This window comes from Phyllostomus discolor, chromosome 4 (genome assembly GCF_004126475.2).
Source record: "Phyllostomus discolor isolate MPI-MPIP mPhyDis1 chromosome 4, mPhyDis1.pri.v3, whole genome shotgun sequence".
Lineage (NCBI taxonomy): Eukaryota > Metazoa > Chordata > Mammalia > Chiroptera > Phyllostomidae > Phyllostomus > Phyllostomus discolor.
In genome coordinates, this window is record NC_040906.2 from 47,736,841 (window position 1) to 47,754,567 (window position 17,727).

Consider the following 17,727-nt stretch of genomic DNA (forward strand, 5'->3'; position numbering starts at 1 on the left):
TCCACTGAGCAACACCACCCTGGGCTGCTTTAGGTTTTCACAACAGCTAGTCCTTCATTTGCTAATACTCAGGTAATGCAAGTTTAATATGCTATTAAATTATTTCCTTTTCCTCACTCCCAACTATCCTGAATCTAGAAAAGTAGGTACACCGTCATTCTGTGAAGACAAAGGAACATTGAATAGTTAATTATACAACAGCCAGAACTGTCCATTGTGTATTCATTCTTGTAATGTGTCACTGGTGGGTGAATTAGCATGTTTAGTTTGAAATCCTATAATTGGGATTTCAATTGGGACATGGGATTGTTTTAGCAGTTGCACAATTTTAGTGATAACTATCACACTTCATGGAAGATCTGACTCAAAGTAACACAAGACTCTGGATAATGAGAAGAAGACTGTTCTATAAACAATCCACATGTCCTGGGTACCTCCACTGATGAGCTGTATCTGATCATTTCCAAAACCACTTTTCTTGTATAAACACGGTATCACTGTGATTCTGGAGACAGCATTTCCTTACTTGCTTTCTTAGAACTGAATTCTCTTTCTTGCAATGATAGGCACAAAATAAAACATGCAAATATCATTGAATTGTTTCTGTAGCATTTTCATGGTGAAAGGGATCTCCAGGGGTCATCTAGTTCATCCAGATCGCCAGTCAGGACTCTCCCCAATACTGAATATAGCTGTATAGTGATCTGCATTAAGAAAGCTTTTAAGGATCCCTAGGGTTGATCAGAAAATAGCTAATATTGGCCTGATTCATAGAACAGCATTATACAGGTCAAAATAGCCACCTTCATCAAGGAAGACATCCATCAGGGCTAAGAGCTAGTAATAGCTTGAAAAAAAAACCACTTTATTTTCTCAAAGGGTGGTAGGTTAAGGAAATGACCAAGTGTGTTGGTATTTTTTTGTTTTTGTTTTTGTTTAGGTGCACATTTGAACGCTTATCAGAAAGGAAACATTGTCTTGTCAAAGACCACTGCAGGAGAAACTTGGAGGTGGCTGCAAGCCAGCTGATCAAAACTCCTTTAACAAGTCCTTTCAAATAGCTACAGAGCTCAGAGGGGAGGCTGTTGTTTCAAACAAGATCTGATTAGCATGAAGTTAGTGAAGGGCCTATGGCAAACATAAGAATAATATTGACAGACTTACTTTTTAAGTGCTTTTTCCCTTTATCAGCTGAGTTTGTTTATAGCTGATAATTTTATTTCTTCAATTCCATCAAACTGTGAGTGCAAAGGACAGGAATTTCATTACAATTTCAATCTTCTAAAACATTACTACTGTTCTGTAAGGAAAGTAATCCTCCACAATCATTAGACCCCTGAATTATTGGGTTTGAGGCACAACTCTAGAACCTAGAAATCCTATCTGAAAGGAGAGCTGAGGTTCTTTTCTGGATTATTTGAGCCTTTAAGCCTTTCAGTTGAATTATACAAAGAGCTTAAAGATATAGCTATCTATATAGTGAGGAAAATGACCTGCCCTCACAATTATCCTAGGTATCTACTTGATTCTGTGTGTTAACGTTACATTTTTCAAATATTTCTGTAAGGTTACATAAAAGTTTGGTCAACCACAGGTGACTTCAGAATTGGGAATTGGGTGCAAATAAGCTTAGAGAAGACTTTTTTTTTAACACATATCCTCATACCAAGTTTCAAATTGTGTGCTTATACTTCTTCCTATGAATTCATTTGAAATTATTTAATTTCAGAAACAGAAAGGCACCTCATTGTTCTCTTAAGGTAGATGTTCAGTCTGGGTTACAGGAAGGAGAAAGCTCTGGCTACTGGCTTCTCTCAGCCTCTTTATAATATTTGACTTTGGAAGTAGGAATCTAACCACTGAGAATTTTTGACGTGCAGCTGCATTTCTTAGAGAACACTAATCAACTGGCAAAGTCTTCAGGTCACCCTTCCTCTACCTTTTCTAAGACCAGGGGACAAAAGAACAAGATCTCCCTACAGTGTCTCCTTGACTTTCCAACATTCCCACAGTGAGCACCGAATCTACAAGATAATGTGCAGTCAACATATCTGCCATAAAACGAGGGCACTTAAGGTAATGAAGTAATTCCTAGGTTACTTAGATATTTGGCAGAGTAATTTTTTCCTCCCTTAAACTACTCAGAAAATAGTCCTTAATTTGTTTATGTATATAACCTATAAGGAGTGTTCTTTTTTCAAAGTTATCAACCTAAACAAACTCCCACAGCAGAATCAAGACATTCCAAATAGAAGAAATTGAATCAGCTTGAAAGAAAATGAGAGTAAGGGAAAGCAGAGAGTAGCATATTCTGTAATTTTTATTTTAAAAAGTTCAAACTTTTTCCATGCCACGACATGAAATGTCATATATGTTCATTTCAAGCAAGCCTTTTTAAAAATATACATACTGTATATATTTACATTCAAGTTTGAGTAATTGGTGTGACGTGTAGTTCAGGTTCTAATCTTTACCCACCCTGTGGATTTGTTCAGCTACTAACTAAACAGCGATTGTATCTTCACTCAGGCACATGGAGAGGTAGAAATTGCTTCTTAAAGAAAAACAAAACTGGAGTGCAAATGTGAAAATCATCATTGAAGCAGCTCAGCTACATCAAAGAGGCCCAAACTAGCTTTGGTCATCTCGAGAAGCTGAATACATGTAGTCTTGTCCTTTTAATTAAAACCAGAAAACTTTGGGTAGGTGCTCTTTTGAGCACATCAGGGGGCTGGCAGAGTTCTGCAACTAATGCACTGCCACTCTGCACCCAGGAATCGCATATGACTAAGGCAACATAGCAGCAGAGTTGGGCTGGCAGCTGGGCACTTTTCCCTGATAAGACACAAATAATACACATATGAGTGGCTTAAGAGACCTCAAATTAATATCTATACACCCACATAAGTCAACTAAGACACTTTTTTCCCCAAGTGAAACCTCTATTTCCACCCAGGTCCACCTCCATCCCAAACTGAGCTAGTAAGTCTACAGGGTTGGGTTGGCCCATGACTTCTGCAGGCCAAGTCTCCTCAGCTTCACGAGGGCTCTTGGGCCTGAGAAGGGCTCCCCGGGTTCTTGCCTGAGAGGGGAAGTTGGAGAGAAGCCATAGAGTTGGCAGAGGGCAAAAGCCCTTCTCGTTCCCTCTTCTTCTGTTTCATCCTGCGGTTCTGGAACCAGATTTTGACTTGGGTGTCATTTAGCTGCAAGGAGTTAGCTATCTCGATGCGTCGGGCTCGAGTTAAGTACTTATTGAAATGAAACTCCTTCTCCAGTTCTGTCAGTTGCTTAGTGCTGAAATTCGTGCGGATCGCGTTGGAGGGGCTAGCGGCTCCATATTCCGCAAGTTTGCCTGAAACGTAAACACAGAACATCAGCGGGGCGAGAGGACGCCGAGACAGAACACCGGCGAGCAGTGGGGCTATAGTTAGAATCAAAGTCACAACGAAGCCCCCCTGGGTCTCTGTGAGCACAGTTGTGCCTGGAGAAGTGCTCCATGGAGACAGCCCCCTCCAGGCACACTTTCTCCACGCCTGGCACACTTTCCGAGAGTGTGTTCGGGAAATGCTCATGGGATTTGCCTGCTTGGATAACACCTCGGAACGCGTTTCTTCCACAGAACCCAAGCCGCCGTCTAGAGGGACAGCTGCAAGGTGCTCCTATCGCAATTCCGCGGACGAGGCTCTGTCCCTAACCCCAGGGGCATCCGTTCAAGGCTCAAGTACTTACTTTTCTTAGAGGCGTTTCTCTTCACTTTCATCCACTCGAACGTGCTGAAAGCAGCGGGGAGGCCGGAGGCTGGGGAGGAGGACTTGGGGTAGGCGCCAGGGTCCGGGGACGCGGTTTGGAAGGCCCCGAACTGGCCGTCGGCGGGCTCTTTGAGACATGCCGGTAAGGGCCCGGGCTCGCTGAAAGCCGCGTAATCCACCTGGCCGCTGAGGAGCAGGGAGCTGCCGCCCGAGAAGACGGCCGAGGTAGCGTAGTGGACGTGCGCCCCGCCGTCGTCCGCCGGCCGCCCGAGCGCGCACGGGAAGTCGTAGGCTGGCCCGGGCCCCCGGAAGGCGTAGTCTGCGCTGCCCGCCGCGGCAGGTGGAGTGCCCGGCTCGTAGGCACCCTCCAGGGTGCACGGCGCGTACGGCGGCGCGGCAGGGGGTGGCGCGGGAGTGAGCGGGGGCGAAGGCGCGGGTCGGGCCGCGGCCAGGGGCAGGCAGCCGACGAAAGCGCCGTCGCCGCTCCCCAGGGGGAAGGCGGGCTGCAGGGCCACCGGCCGGGCGTCGGCGCGGCGGAACTTGGGCGCGAAGCTAAGCAGATCGCCGCCGCCCCCCGCGCCGCCGCAGGACACGTACTCCAGGTAGGAGCTCATGGTTCGGGCCCACCGACCGGAGCGCGCAGTTCGGGGCTGGGCTGTGGGGTCCTCGGGACCGCCGCCCTCTGCGCTGCTCCGCCTTTCTTCTCTACCCGAGATGCCGTCGCCGAGCCATTACGAGGGAGCCGGGGGTAAATTGTGGCTTAATATAGAGGCCGGGGTGGCCACGTGGCGCCAGCCGGCCAATGGGCGTCTTCCCCGCACGGCCTCGGACTCCACGCGCCTGCCCCGCCGCGAACTTTACCGATTCTGCGGGAGGCCGCCACCCAGCGGGCCCTGGCCCGGGGGAGAGCTGGCACGGCCCAGGGGCCGCCAGGGGAAGGGCAGGTTGAGGGCGTGGGGCGAGAGCCTGGGACGCCTGATCCCCGGACAGGTACTGGACGCTGTGTGGGGTGGAAAGCTGGACTGGCCTCTCTGGTGAAGACGAGAGGATGGAGGGGGTGAAAACTTGTTCTGGGTCCTGGGTGGCTTGTCGCTCAGGTGCGGACTGTGGGCGTGGCGGTGTGGAAGGGTTCAAAAGGGAGCTCGGAGCTCGGCCGGTGGGGACGTCTCCTAGCCTTTCTCCGGGGCAGGTAGTTATTCCTCTTTCTTTTTTTGCCCTGAGCCCTGTGCGCTTCTGGTTTTCTGGGCGCTAGTGTTATTTCTATTCCTAAGCCTGAAGCAGAGGTTTAATTTTTCTCCCACTCTGACTTATGGGACTAAATTTTGTACTGTAGGTGCTGGGTACCTGGGAAGGCACAGCATTTTCACCTTTAGATTTCCCACGGTACTTCACGGCATTCCCTTCATCTTCTTCACCCTTTCTGTTGTTGGTGGCGGCAGACGTGCGAGTGTTGAAGAGCCAGGTTTTGATTTGGACAGAAGATAAAGTTTCTGCCTTGTTCGAAAGTTCAGCTGATTTTCCCCTCTGACCAGGGTTGTCAAAATAAAGAGTCTGCTCTTGTGATGGAGCGCTCCTAGTGCTCCTGTCTGGGAGGTTGGCACACGCACTGGTGCTGGGCACGCTTTCTCCTAGGCACTTGGCTCACAGGCGCAAAGGCTTCCCAGTGACGGGTCAGATCTCAACGGTTTGGACAGGCTTGTACCTCGAAGCAATTAAAGCTTCTGTTCCATCAGATAAGTGCTGCGTCGTCTCTTGCGAGTGTAATCTGAGGGCTTACAATGTTAATGGGCTCACGTCTTTCCCTTGATAATATGGTTTTGTTTACTGAGTGTAGAGAGACGGGAAATAAAAGTGCAGTTGGCACAGGAAATGAAGAGTAGAAGGGTCATGAAGACACTATTTACATTGACAAACTTTCCAACTTCCTTGAATATTTCTTTTAATGTTTCTCTCTTTGGAGCTGTAGGAAAATAACAAATTAAATAAGTGTTATTTACACACAGCAGTCATGAAAGAGGGTGGTTTCCTAAAAATCTGTGTGAATAAAAAGTCTACTCTCGGCTTTTCAAGTGCCCTTGAGAACTTGATCTATTACAGCCTCTGAGTTATGGTGACGGAGGTTTTATTATTGTTTTACTGATCCATTTGTCATGAAAGAGCAATTGAGCCCTTGCCTAAAATTCCAGTCTGAGGAAGTCTGCAAAATAGGAGGTATCACAGTCCAAGGAGCCAGTTCCTTACAGTGATTTGAACTTGTGAATAAACAAAGCCACACCAAACTGTTAACTGCTGGTAAAGCTAAAGTTGAGCCACGAAGGGGGAGGGTTGAGCCATGGTGGTTTCCGGGGCAGATAGAAGGGAACCAGCACAAAGCTGAAGGGACCTGGGATTCCTGCACTGCTGGAGTGCTTGAATTTCATTGGAAAATAGAATCCTATGCTGAAAATAGCCTTTCAAACTTGATGTTGCCACTTCAGTTTTCTTCTATAACCAATCAAATGATGAAGGTCCTAAATAGGTTTTTAGAGGAGAAAAATAAAGGTATTTCTCTAGCACCCTGGTCAGGAAATGGTAGAGCTCTTCAGAGCTAGCTCTGGCTTCAAATGTAGATGCATTTCTTCACTGCCCTTGCTCTGCACCCTTAATGCAAAAGCATCAGCAAATCAGGTGCTGCTGTGTTCACTGTGCCCTGATAGCCACCCCCGGCCACACTTTAATAGCCATTTTTTTACCAGCATAATGTCTTGCCCAGCTTGTACACTGCTATCTAGAAACCATAAGGGCCCTCTCTCAATAGGTCCTCATCAAATGGCTATTCCTAGGCCCAGAAGCCCCAGGGGGTCAGGAAGGAAGTGTGACCTTAGAAACCTCTCTGTTGGTGTCCAGCTGGCTGCAACCCAGGATGTAGGACAGAAAACCCAGTCTGATTGTCTAGGAAGTTTGGTCAAAGTCTAACAAATTTAGAGCCCTTGCTCTAAGATTTCAGGAAAAACAGGCAGCCTAGGTTCCTTGGTAGCCTGCATTACAACAAAGACCTGGTTTTTGCTACTGAGAATTTGAGGCAAAAGTTGGACCCTTCCTGTCAAAATTAAATACTGACTTTGATGCACTTATGAGCTTTCCACATTATTTCACTGAGGCAAAATTTTGGTCATTGAGCTTCTGCTGAGGGAAAAGAATGAGATTTTAAAAATCGAATTGTTAGCCCTGGCTGGCATAGCTCAGTGGATTGAGCACAGGCTGTGAACCAAAGTGTCACAGGTTCGATTCCCAGCCAGGGTACATGCTTGGGTTGCAGGCCATAACCCCCAGCAACCGCACATTAATGTTTCTCTCTCTCTCTCTCTCTATCTCCCTCCCTTCCCTCTCTAAGAATAAATAAATAAAATCTTTTAAAAAATCGAATTGTTTTCACAACTGTGGGTGAGGTGTTCACTATTTGTTCAAACTCTCTGATAAGCACATCCAGGGGGATACAGTCTGTCCATCCTTCCTTTTTCTCCCTTTAATATTCCAGTCTTTGAGAGATCCTACACCTTGGGGTGCAGAGTTGTCATCTCCACTCCCAGACTGGTTCTTGACTTGCCAGGTTAGTAGTCAAGACTCTGGTCATCTCAGCAAACATTTGCCAAGGACTTACTATATTATTTTGTTGGGGTAGGGTTAGGCTAGGGAGAAATATTCATAATCCAGAGGAACAACGGGTTCATTTCTGGCACAAGTCTTAGCTATAATATAAATGTACCCCAGCCCTGGCTGATGTGGTTCAGTGGATTGAGTGCCAGTCTGCGAACAAATGGGCTGTGGGTTCAGATCCCAGTCAGGGCACATGCCTGGGTTGCTAGGCCAGGTCCCCAGTAGGGGGCACATGAGAGGCAACCACACATTGATATTTCTTTCCTTCTCCCTTCCCCTCTCTCTAAAAATAAATAAATAAAATCTTTAAAAGTATATATGTAAATCTACTCCAGAAGAATCTGTGTCTATAGTTTTCTAAGGAGAACTTGGAAGATACTGGGGGAAGTGTGTGTGTTGAAAGATGTGAATGTAGAGTATTTTGAGTAACTTTAAAGTTTGTCTTCTAGATGTTCTCAGGGTATGGGAGAAATGTCTTACTAATTCTATTGCTTGTTCAAGTCATGAATTCCCAAGGGTCACTTGCCCTGTTGTGTCCTGGCCTCAGAGTCCTCAGCAGGAGGTGATAGCAGAGGGGCCTGATTGCCAGGTTGTGTTTGATGTAGGAATGCTTTGAAATCTTTCTCATCCTACTTACCACAGCAGCCACCCCCTGCCTACTCCCCAGACTACTTTTCTCTCCCATTGGAAAGGACAGGCTTCTTTTCTGCAGACAGAAGTGACAGAGCATGGCAGCCTGGTCTTCCATGCATTTACAGTTGTTCCTAAGAAGTCTCTTGGCAACCCTCTCCAGAAGCCCCACCATGTTATACCTTGGAGACACTTGAGCACATGCAAACTGTTGGTTCCACAGCCCCAAAGCCTAGAGGGACTCTTGCTTGTTAGGGTAAAAGGGTGGAAGGAGGCTTTTCCCCGGATGGCCGTGGGGATGAAAGGGACCCTAAGGACAGGAATTCTAAACCTATCAGGAGTCTGATAACATGACCCTGCCTCTGGAAAACAGTTTAGAGTTCTGTGCCATTCCCCGAGAGCTTTGTAAATGGAAGACTCATGGGTCAAGTTTGTGCCTAGCACATAGTAGGCTTTCAGGAAATGTTTGTTGGGCAGAAATAAAGAGTAGACAGAATGGTGTGTCTTTACCGTGACTAATACTAGCTAAAGGATAGCTTTAGATTATTTGCTCCCCAAACCACTTCATGTGGGTAGGAATCACCAGAGGAGCTTGTTTAAAAGTGGGGTTCCTCAGCCTACACCTAGAGCTTTTCATCCAATTCGTCTGACTCAGGAGTCTATATGTTTTTCTAAGTTTTTACTTACTTATTTTTAGAAAGAGGGGAAGGGAGGGAGAAAGAGAGAAACATTGATGTGTGAGAGAAACATTGATATGTTACCTCTCAAACACCCCCAACTGGGGACCTGGCCTACAACCCTGTCATGTGCCCTAGCTGGGAATCAAACCAACCATCTTTTGGTTCATGGGCCAGTGCTCAATTCACCGAGCCACACCAGCCAGGACAGGAGTATATTTTTTTAATCAATCTCTTGGGTAATTCTAAAGCAAAGTTCTTTAGAACCACACTTTAAGAATTTCTGCTTTAGGAGCTGGGTTGAGGAAGCAATATTGGGAAAGAATGGTTATTCTGTGGGGGGAACCCTGGAACCAGCAAGATGACAACTCATGGCTAGATGGAGTATGAATATACCTGAGAAGTGTCTTGTAGCCTTTTGCATAGTTGAGGCAGAGAGGTCAATGTCCAGGTCAAATTTAAATCTAGTTGAGTGGAAGTTCCAGAAAATACCCTTAAGAAGTAATCAGTAGGAAAAACTGATTAAAACTTTAAATTTCCCAAGTTTTGCTGACAAGATAGTACTTTGCAAACTGGGCTCACTTCCTCTCTTTGCCAACTCCCTAACTTGGCTTTGATGATGCCAGAGGGATAAGAAGTAAAAGAGATTTGTCTCTCCGAATCTCTTCAGAGAACATTTGGAGTGATTCTGAGGCAATGGGCAGAGGGAAGGAGTGGGAATGGGGGTTTCAAGAGGGAGGAGCCAACCCTCATTTCTTTCCACCTCTGCCAAGTTGTCCAGAATGAGCAATTGAGCCTCAGGGATCCAGAGAGAAGGAAATGCCCCTTGGACTAAGCTGTTTCCCTTCCTCTGCCTAACTGCTGTCCTGTCACAGCATAAGATGCTAGAAGGCCCCTTAAAGATAGTGACACCAAACCCCTCATTCTAGGAAGAAAGTCACTTAGAGGTTAAAAAGAAAAACCATCCTGCAAAAATGAGGGAAACAGCTTGGGTCTCTGACTCTCCAGTCTGCTGCCTTTCCACAGTCTGCAAAAAGCAGGGAATAAGGCAGCCCCTGCTCTGCACCGTGGCAGCCTCAATGATGAGCAAACAGCACAGTGATGAAGGAGGCACCCTCATTTCTGGAAGAACACCCAGCCAGTGTGGCTGACTGGGAGGCCTGCTGCCCTCCCTTCGATAAACTTGTGCCCCACACTTCTGAGGCCCCACCTTGAGCCACTGCTGCAAAGAGGTCGTGATGGACCTGGGTCTCTACCCACTCCATCACCAAGCAAGGGTAAAGGATCCCCTCATTTCCTGCTGAGCTTGATCAGCATAAGGGGTCTGGGGGGACAAAACAAGAAATGTCCCAAGATTAATATACCTGGGCAGAGCAAATACAAATAAGGATATGTGTGAACATACAAGGTACACTCAGACCAACTACACTTGTACTGATAATTTTTTCTCATTTATTTTTTAAGTAGGTAATAAGTTTAAATCCATGTGGTTCAAGTTGCAAAGGTACAAAAGGGTATGCAGTGAAAGTCTCCCACTCCTGTGCCTAGTCACCTCATTGCCCTTCATATAGGCAACCAGTTTTATGAGTTTCTTACGTACCTTTCCAGAGATACCTTATGTGTATGTGTACACGCACGTCCAACATTTTGTACACAGCCAGTAGCCTATTAGACTCCTCTGATCCATGCTTTTCTCCCTATTTTATCTTGAAAATCATTTCATGTAAATGCATACAGAACTTCCTGGCTTATTTTTACAGCTTCATGCTGTTCTACTACATACGCCTCTCACAATTTATTTAGCTAGTCCCTTATTAATGGACATTTAGTTTATTTTTACTCTTTTGCTGTTAAAAACACAAGTTCAGATTTTTACCTATTAGAAAGATTCCTTGATGCAAAACTAGTCAAAAGTATGTGTGCTGGCAATTTTGATACATATTGCATAGAAGTGAATCAGTTTATACTTCTACCAGCAACAAATGAGAACTCCTGTTTCCTCACACTGTTGCCTAGTCAGTAGGCATTAGTTTTTTTTTATTTCTGCCAACGTGATAAGTGAAAAATAATACCTTTTACTCACCTGTATAACATTTCCATAAGTGTCATTCTATTTGTCTCACTGATCCTTTCATAATTATATTTTACAAATGGTAATACTGACACAGAAAAGATAAGCAACTTGCTGTAGTCACACCCAATGTAAATGGCCAAGATCAGATGTTCAACACTCTTTCCTATACAACAGTGTGCCATAGGGAAGCTTAAGAGGATCCAAAAACAGTGCATGGCTTCAGGCATTCCCTGAAAGATACATGATGTAAAAAAACACAGAAGCTTTCCAACATCTGCTAAGAGGCTTCCTCTTTAGTGGTCTGATACCAAGACCATATTTCTGCACGTGTCCCCTGGAGAGTAGTACCCTCTGGAAACAGCAATCTGATATGACCTAGTCTTAAACATTAGCTTGCATTCAATATCTAGGAAGCAGTTGGGTGTTGTATTTAATTTTCCTGAGACTTATTTCTCACTGGCCACCCAAGACCTAAGTATTGATCAGCATGGATGGGTAAGAGGATGTTTTCCCTAGGTTTTATATTTATATAACAGGTCACTCACTTGGACCTAATGAAGACAATAAAACACACACACATACACACACAGCTCTAATGATGAGGTAGACATCTATATTGACTACTTCATTGATGATCAAACTGAAGGCCAGAAAGATTAAGTGAACTGCTTATGGTCATGCAATCTATCAGTTAACAAAGCAGAAAATACAATGTAGACCTAAACTTGAACTAATTAGTTTCCCCTGCAAACTCTCCTCTTCCCCCTCCTCTATTCATTTTGGTGAATGGCCTGACTACCCACTCTGGCCCTCAAAATAGAAACCTAGGGATTAACATCCACAACTCTTTCATCCAGTGGATCACCTATTCCTATAATTTGTCTTCCTAAATGTCTCTTCTCTTCATCCTTATTTTATTAGTTCCTCTCTAGGCTGGATTATTACAGCAGCCTCCTTTCTCTGTCTCCTTGCCTCCTGACTCTCCTTTCTCCAATCAGACACAGTACCTCCAAGAGTTGGCTTTCCAGATAAACTCACATTCCAGTTTATAACTTTCGGCAGCTCCCACTGCCTACAGATCAAGCCCAGACTCATTTCCATGGACCTTTTACAACCTCTCTTTCCAGCCAGGTGCCCCACTTCAAACCACTCTACTTGTTCCAGGTCCAGAGTTTTCTCTTTCCTCCCTCCCTGCTTCTGTATGTGCTGCTCTCTCCACCTGGTATTGTCCCTCCTGCCTAGACCCAAAAATCCCTATACTTCAGGGACCCAAATTCGTCTCTTCTGAGAAACCTTCTTTGACACTAGAATACTGTTAGTGGTGCCTTCTCTTTGTTCCAGGACCATTTTGGCCACACCTCTATTACACATTTGTCACACTGTTTTAGGATCAGTTCTTTTTCTCTCCCAGTAGATAGCAGGGCACCACCATTAGTGACTCATTTTTGTATCCCAGAGCCCAGTACAGTGTATATAGAAGCTGTACAACTGGTACTGGTGAAAAGGCAAGAAGAGAGGAACAGCTTCTGAAGCAAGGATATTGGGACCAAGTATTTTAATTGCTCAATGAGTCAGGGCTCTGTGCAAGGCCTAATATTTCAGCTTATATCTACCTGAAGCAAAAGGACAGTAGAACATTTCTCCAAAGGAAGCTAATTGCCACCCCAAGAGGATGATGCAAGAGAAGAGGACCCAGGGAAGGGGGAGAAAGCTGGGACTTTCTATCCTTCAGAGACTCCTTTCTGTGGGCTGTGGCAACACGTTTAACTGTCTTCAGAAAATTCTCACATGATATGAGTCAGAAAAAAGTTAAAAGAGTGGATAGTCTGGAACTTCCTTTGATTTACAAAGAGAAGAGTATGAACCACTCAAGGAGGGGTAGAAGAATGCTTCACCACCCACTCACACAAAGCCTCCTGCTGTAAGTGGCTCTAATGTTGCAGACTGCCCCCGCCCCAAACTCGGAGGCTGTCCTTTTATTGTATTACTATGATGAACCTGAAAGAGCTGCAGTAAAAATATTCCCACAGCATGGTAACTATAGCTAATAATACTGTACTGCATATTTGAAAGTTGCTAAGAGAATAAATCTTGAAAGTTCTCATCACAAGAATAATATATAACTATATATGATAATGTTAACTAAATTTATTATGGTAATCATTTTGTGATGTATACAAATATATGATCATTATATATGTATATATGTGTGTATAGATGTATATATACACATATGTAAATTGTACCTGAATTAAAAATTGGCAAAATACTCAACTTCTGCCTTCACATCAAGAAGGAGAGGCATATCATTATAGTTGGTGTTTAAGTATACTTTTGTTATTTTATTTTTTTAAAGATTTTATTTATTTATTTTTAAAGAGAAGGGAAGGGAAGGAGAAAGAGAAGGAATGGCCTGCAACCCAGGCATGTGCCTTAGACTGGGAATTGAACCAGCAACCCTCTGGTTCACAGGCCTGTGCTCAATCCACTGAGCCACACCAGCCAGGGTTTTATTGTTATTTTAAATGGCATTCAAGTTTAGTTCCAAGTTCAACAAGAGTCTTTATCCTGCTTCCTCCTACATAAATACTCCTGCAAGTAAATAGAGCTAAACTAGTTCAGACCCTCCCTTGAAATCTAGTCCCTGGGGACATCTTTTTTTTAAAACTCTTAAATAAAAGTGTCTGCAGGAACCTTCTTACCCATTGGAATTTTTCCTGTCCTGCCATCTGAAATGGATTTGGCCTTTTCCGGGGGTAGAGCAGTGCTTAAGGGGGTCACTTGGGCAAGCAGGAGGTGTGTGAGGGGGCAAGGGGGATGCCGAATCACTGAGGAGCAGGCGTAGGGGCAGGCATGTTGGGAGGGCGTTGGGCACCCTGAGTCATCCGAGGGCAGAGCTGTTGGGAGGCAGTGCTGGCCACTGCATGAGGAGGTCCCTGGCCAATGCTTCCCTTGGGCCTCACACAGCAGAGGGCTGGCGGGGCTAAGCCACTCAGGTGGGCAGCCCTGGTGGTGGGTCTCGCCCTCCGCTGGCGCTCACTCAGCGTGCCTGTGTCTCCTCCGTTTGTGGTTTCTGGTCGGTTCCCAGCTGGCCCAGACTTGCTCTGAAGGAGGAGGAACCGCTGTCTAGCGAAAAAAGTGTACACCGGGTGATTGATGAACTCTTAATAGAACTAACCTCTCCCGCCCCTCACCCCCCACCCTAGACACACACTGAGAAATCATTCACCCCAGCCCCCTCCCCAGACCTCCTCGCTGGTGTGAGGTGGCTCGGCAGCCAGCCCTTTGGGTGATTAACTCACTGCACTGTTTGTCTTTCCAAAGTGCTCCAGGTGGGTTCAGGAACAGCCACCCACCCCTCAACCACAGCACCCTGTCGTGCAGGAAGGTGGGCAAGGGAGGCTGGAGCAAGCACGCATGTCACTTAGTGGTACAGCCCAAACAGGTCTTTGTGCAGCCTGACGACTGGAAGCGGGGGACTATTGTTACCCGCAAGAGAGGGAGATGCTCAGACTCAGGGTCCCTGGCAGCCTCCTCCTCCCCCCCAGAGTATCCCCAGGTCTGAGGACCCATAGGCAGTTTCCTTTGTGTGTGCTCTGCCTGCCACAAGGATGGAGTCCTTCCTGCACCAGGGGGCAACAGATTTGGGGGTGGGTTGCCAGCTCTGCCTCTGACTCCCTCAAGCTCAGTTCATCTGACCCAGTTTCCCCACTCCATCCTTGCTTTGAACAATAGATTCATAAAAAGGCCTTCTCCCTGTTTCCTTATAAGTTGGGGATGTTCTTTTCCACTTCAAAAAGGCCCTGGCCCAACAGGTCCTCCCCCTAGGGCTAGTTTGAGGCCTGCTTCCCCAGCAAAAATACTTTGTTTGTACCAGGGTTCCCCATAAATACTGATTTAAATTAAGAGCTTGTATTTGGGCTCTTACTAGTGTTAAAACTCTGTTTTCATGATTTTCCAGATATTCTTCCATAGAAATGATTCATACTAACTATAGAAAACAGTCAAGATACTTTGCCACAAGATCTAGGACAAGAGGACTCAGCAATCTTTCCCACCTTGCAGATCTCCTGGGGACCCTTCACCTGCTTCTGCAACTACAAATGATTGGACATTCATTTACCTTGGCTATTCCTTCACGTGTGCAAACCTTTTGTTCACTGTGCATCACGCTGGACCTGGCCTGAAAGTAGGTTTTTAGATTGTCTTCTTTTCAACTTGCCAATGTGGGTATGAAACCTGATGGAAGTGTTCAGGTATAGGCTTCAGGTCAAGTATGTAAATTTATTTCACACCAACTTTGGCTCCCAAAGATAAGGGTATTTGTACCTGGAGTACAGGACAGGGCCACAATGAGAACTACCGTTTCATTCTCTGTGATGATCCTCTCCAACAACTAGCACTACCAGCTCAGTAAGTGCAGAAGTTTCATCTACCTAATCTTTCCTCTCTCCTCCAGGCCTTCTGCAAAAGAGATCTAAGTGAACCAGACCTCAGAGGCCGTGAGGGTGGGGTTGGTGACTCAGTCTCAGCTCCCTGTGCCCAAAAAGTCTAGATAAATAGGTCAGCTCATTCTCTCTGGGAAGTGGCAATGCTCTCAAGTGATCGGGCTAGATACTTGTGAGGAACTAGAGCTTTCTGCTCTTTATTTAATACTCAACAAATTTATGTTCAACCTGTTCTTTTCTTACAGTTTCTGAAAGAAGGGCCAACATAATGCCAAGAACTCTCAGATGAAGAGGACCTTTCTAGATCTGTAACTGGGATTAATCAATTCTTCAGGAGGAAATTTCAACTAATTCTCAAGATAAATCAAAATAGTCCTCTGACTGTCCTTTAAATACTGAAGGTGTAAACAAGTGTCTGACTTCGCCTGGTCAAGCAGAGAAACACTTTTTAGTAGAAGTTGGGTTCCGTCTTTGTTATTCAAACATACACCCACACACATCCTCTTCACACTACCCAAATGAAAAACCTCAACAGATGGAGAGCCTAGGCTCCCAAGCCTGCTGGCTGAGAAGATGCACTTCACTCAAGGGTCAATCAGCTGGTAAAGAATGGGAAGGGAGAAGGGAGAAGCTAGCTAGTATAGGTAGTCTCCATCTTTTAAAACTGTTCAGCAAGGTTAGCAGCCTCTGGGGCCCGGAAAACCAATTTGGCTGATGTGTCTCTGATAGGGACTAGGCTTGAGGCTGTATACCAAGGGGAAAGTACTCACTCTATGTTCTCCCCCTATCTCTCATTTGAAAGCCTGTACAAAGAAATGGTACAAATGGATGGTTAACTTAACGATTCCATCAGAGGTGGATTTTTCTCTGTCAGGTCCCTGGATGAAGCTGAGGTCTGAAAGCCAGGAGGCAGAATACGTACTTAATCGCCCTTTCTTATTGCCTTGCCAGGGGCCAGTCAGAACTACCAGTACTCCTCAGGCCTTTCCTCTGCAACTTCCCCACCCCTATGGCTAGCTCAATTGAGTCTCCCCCCATCACTCCAAGCTAGGTCCTAACTTTTTCCTGGTAACCGGGTGACGCCCTTGGTCTGCCTAAATCCCTCTCCCTACTGCCACCTCGCATTTTGCAGACTGTTCCTGCTGCCTCACCTCCACGTCGATTTAATTCACACTTGATTTGACAGAATGACTTCCACTCCCCATCCACCCACCCAGGCTTGAGACCCTAAACCCTTTCTTTAGGCCTCAAGAAGATCCCCCACAACCTCCCTGATCCCCCACCTCCCCAAAAGGGTCTCTACAAGGGAAAAAAACAGAGCCAGTAGTCAAGGTCTAAGACAAAGAGCCATTTCCTCCCTGTGGGCAAAGGAGGTGAACCTCCCAGAGACCAAGGCCCAAAGCTAGGCCAGGCCCTTCCCCACCTCCAGTTGCCCAACCTTGCCTTTGCATGGCCCCTGCCTCCCAGGAGCAGGTGGGGAAGCAGCTACGCACATAATGGTACGGCCGCTTCCCAAAGAACGGCAGCTCTGGGCGCCCTCAACCCAGCGCCCGATAGCGAGGGCCCGCAGCCTTGAGGCCTTGGTGTGTCCCCTATTGTCCCTGTGTCGGGCGCGCACAGGCTAGAGTGGAAGTTTGCTTCCCTGCCAACTCGCCCCTTCCCGCTGCAGATCTTCCCCAAGAGAAGAGGCCTGGGCTCAGAGCGCCGCAGCAGGGCCGGGCTCCCCTCCCCCAACTCCTTTCTCTGCTGGGGGAGGCGCGGTGGCGGGTGCCTCCGATAGAGCAGCTATTGTGACCTTCCATCGAAGAGTGGGAACCCAGCCGAGTGTGTACCGCCGGCGATGGCGGGGGGGGGGGGGGGGGGGGGGGGGGGGGGGGGGCGACTGTGCAAACCTCGGGGTGCGCATGGGAAATAAATAAAACTTGGCAACCTCGGGCAGTTGGGCCCTTCAGAGGGCGTTTGGTTGTGTTTAGACTCTGGTGCTTCCTAACACTAATTGCAGGCTCAAAAGGAACAGAATTTATGGCGAAAGCCAAGGCGGCTTGTTTATAATTTATGAAGTTTTAAATGGCTGTGCCGCGGCCCCGCTCTCGCGCTGGCCTGTGGCTGCGCGAGAAGCGTCCTCCCCAGACTCCCCACCCGCACCAGGAGCGACTCAGTGTAGCCCATCTGAGCCTTTCTCAGAAACCTGAGGAAACCATTCCCCAAGAAATGAGAGCCAGGCACTGATTTGTCCCAAGAGAACTCCCCCCAACCCCCTCGAGAAGGTGCCTTGGGGCAGCAGTGGCTGCCTAGAGAGGGAACCCCTAACCCCGCGCTTCCTTGGAGCCTGAGTGTGAGAGGAAGCTAATGTCAGCCGGGCTAGACACCGTTTAAAGTCTAATCCATGAAACCTTAAGCCACAGATGACACTTGGGGCCTTGCAGACACCCGCAGACTCAGCAGATACTCCTGCGGTAACAGACCGCTCTGGAAAACGCCTGGAGCCATGATGCATTATGTATTTTTATTAT

General features: G+C 46.6%; 1 protein-coding gene and 1 long non-coding RNA gene across 2 annotated transcripts; one reads left to right on the plus strand and one right to left on the minus strand.

Annotated features, from left to right (window-relative positions):
• Window positions 1-2,317: 2,317 nt before the first annotated feature.
• HOXD1 (homeobox D1) lies at window positions 2,318-4,552 on the minus strand. Its single transcript, XM_028509830.2, has 2 exons — window positions 3,730-4,552; window positions 2,318-3,352 (listed from the first exon to the last, which is right to left on the minus strand). Exons 1-2 carry the CDS (start codon window positions 4,361-4,363, stop codon window positions 3,039-3,041), a joined length of 948 nt encoding a protein of 315 aa, XP_028365631.1. The 5' UTR covers window positions 4,364-4,552; the 3' UTR covers window positions 2,318-3,038.
• LOC118500072 lies at window positions 4,313-17,064 on the plus strand. Its single transcript, XR_004902601.1, has 3 exons — window positions 4,313-4,351; window positions 14,728-14,955; window positions 15,460-17,064. It is a non-coding gene; the product is annotated as an uncharacterized LOC118500072 (long non-coding RNA).
• Window positions 17,065-17,727: the final 663 nt, after the last annotated feature.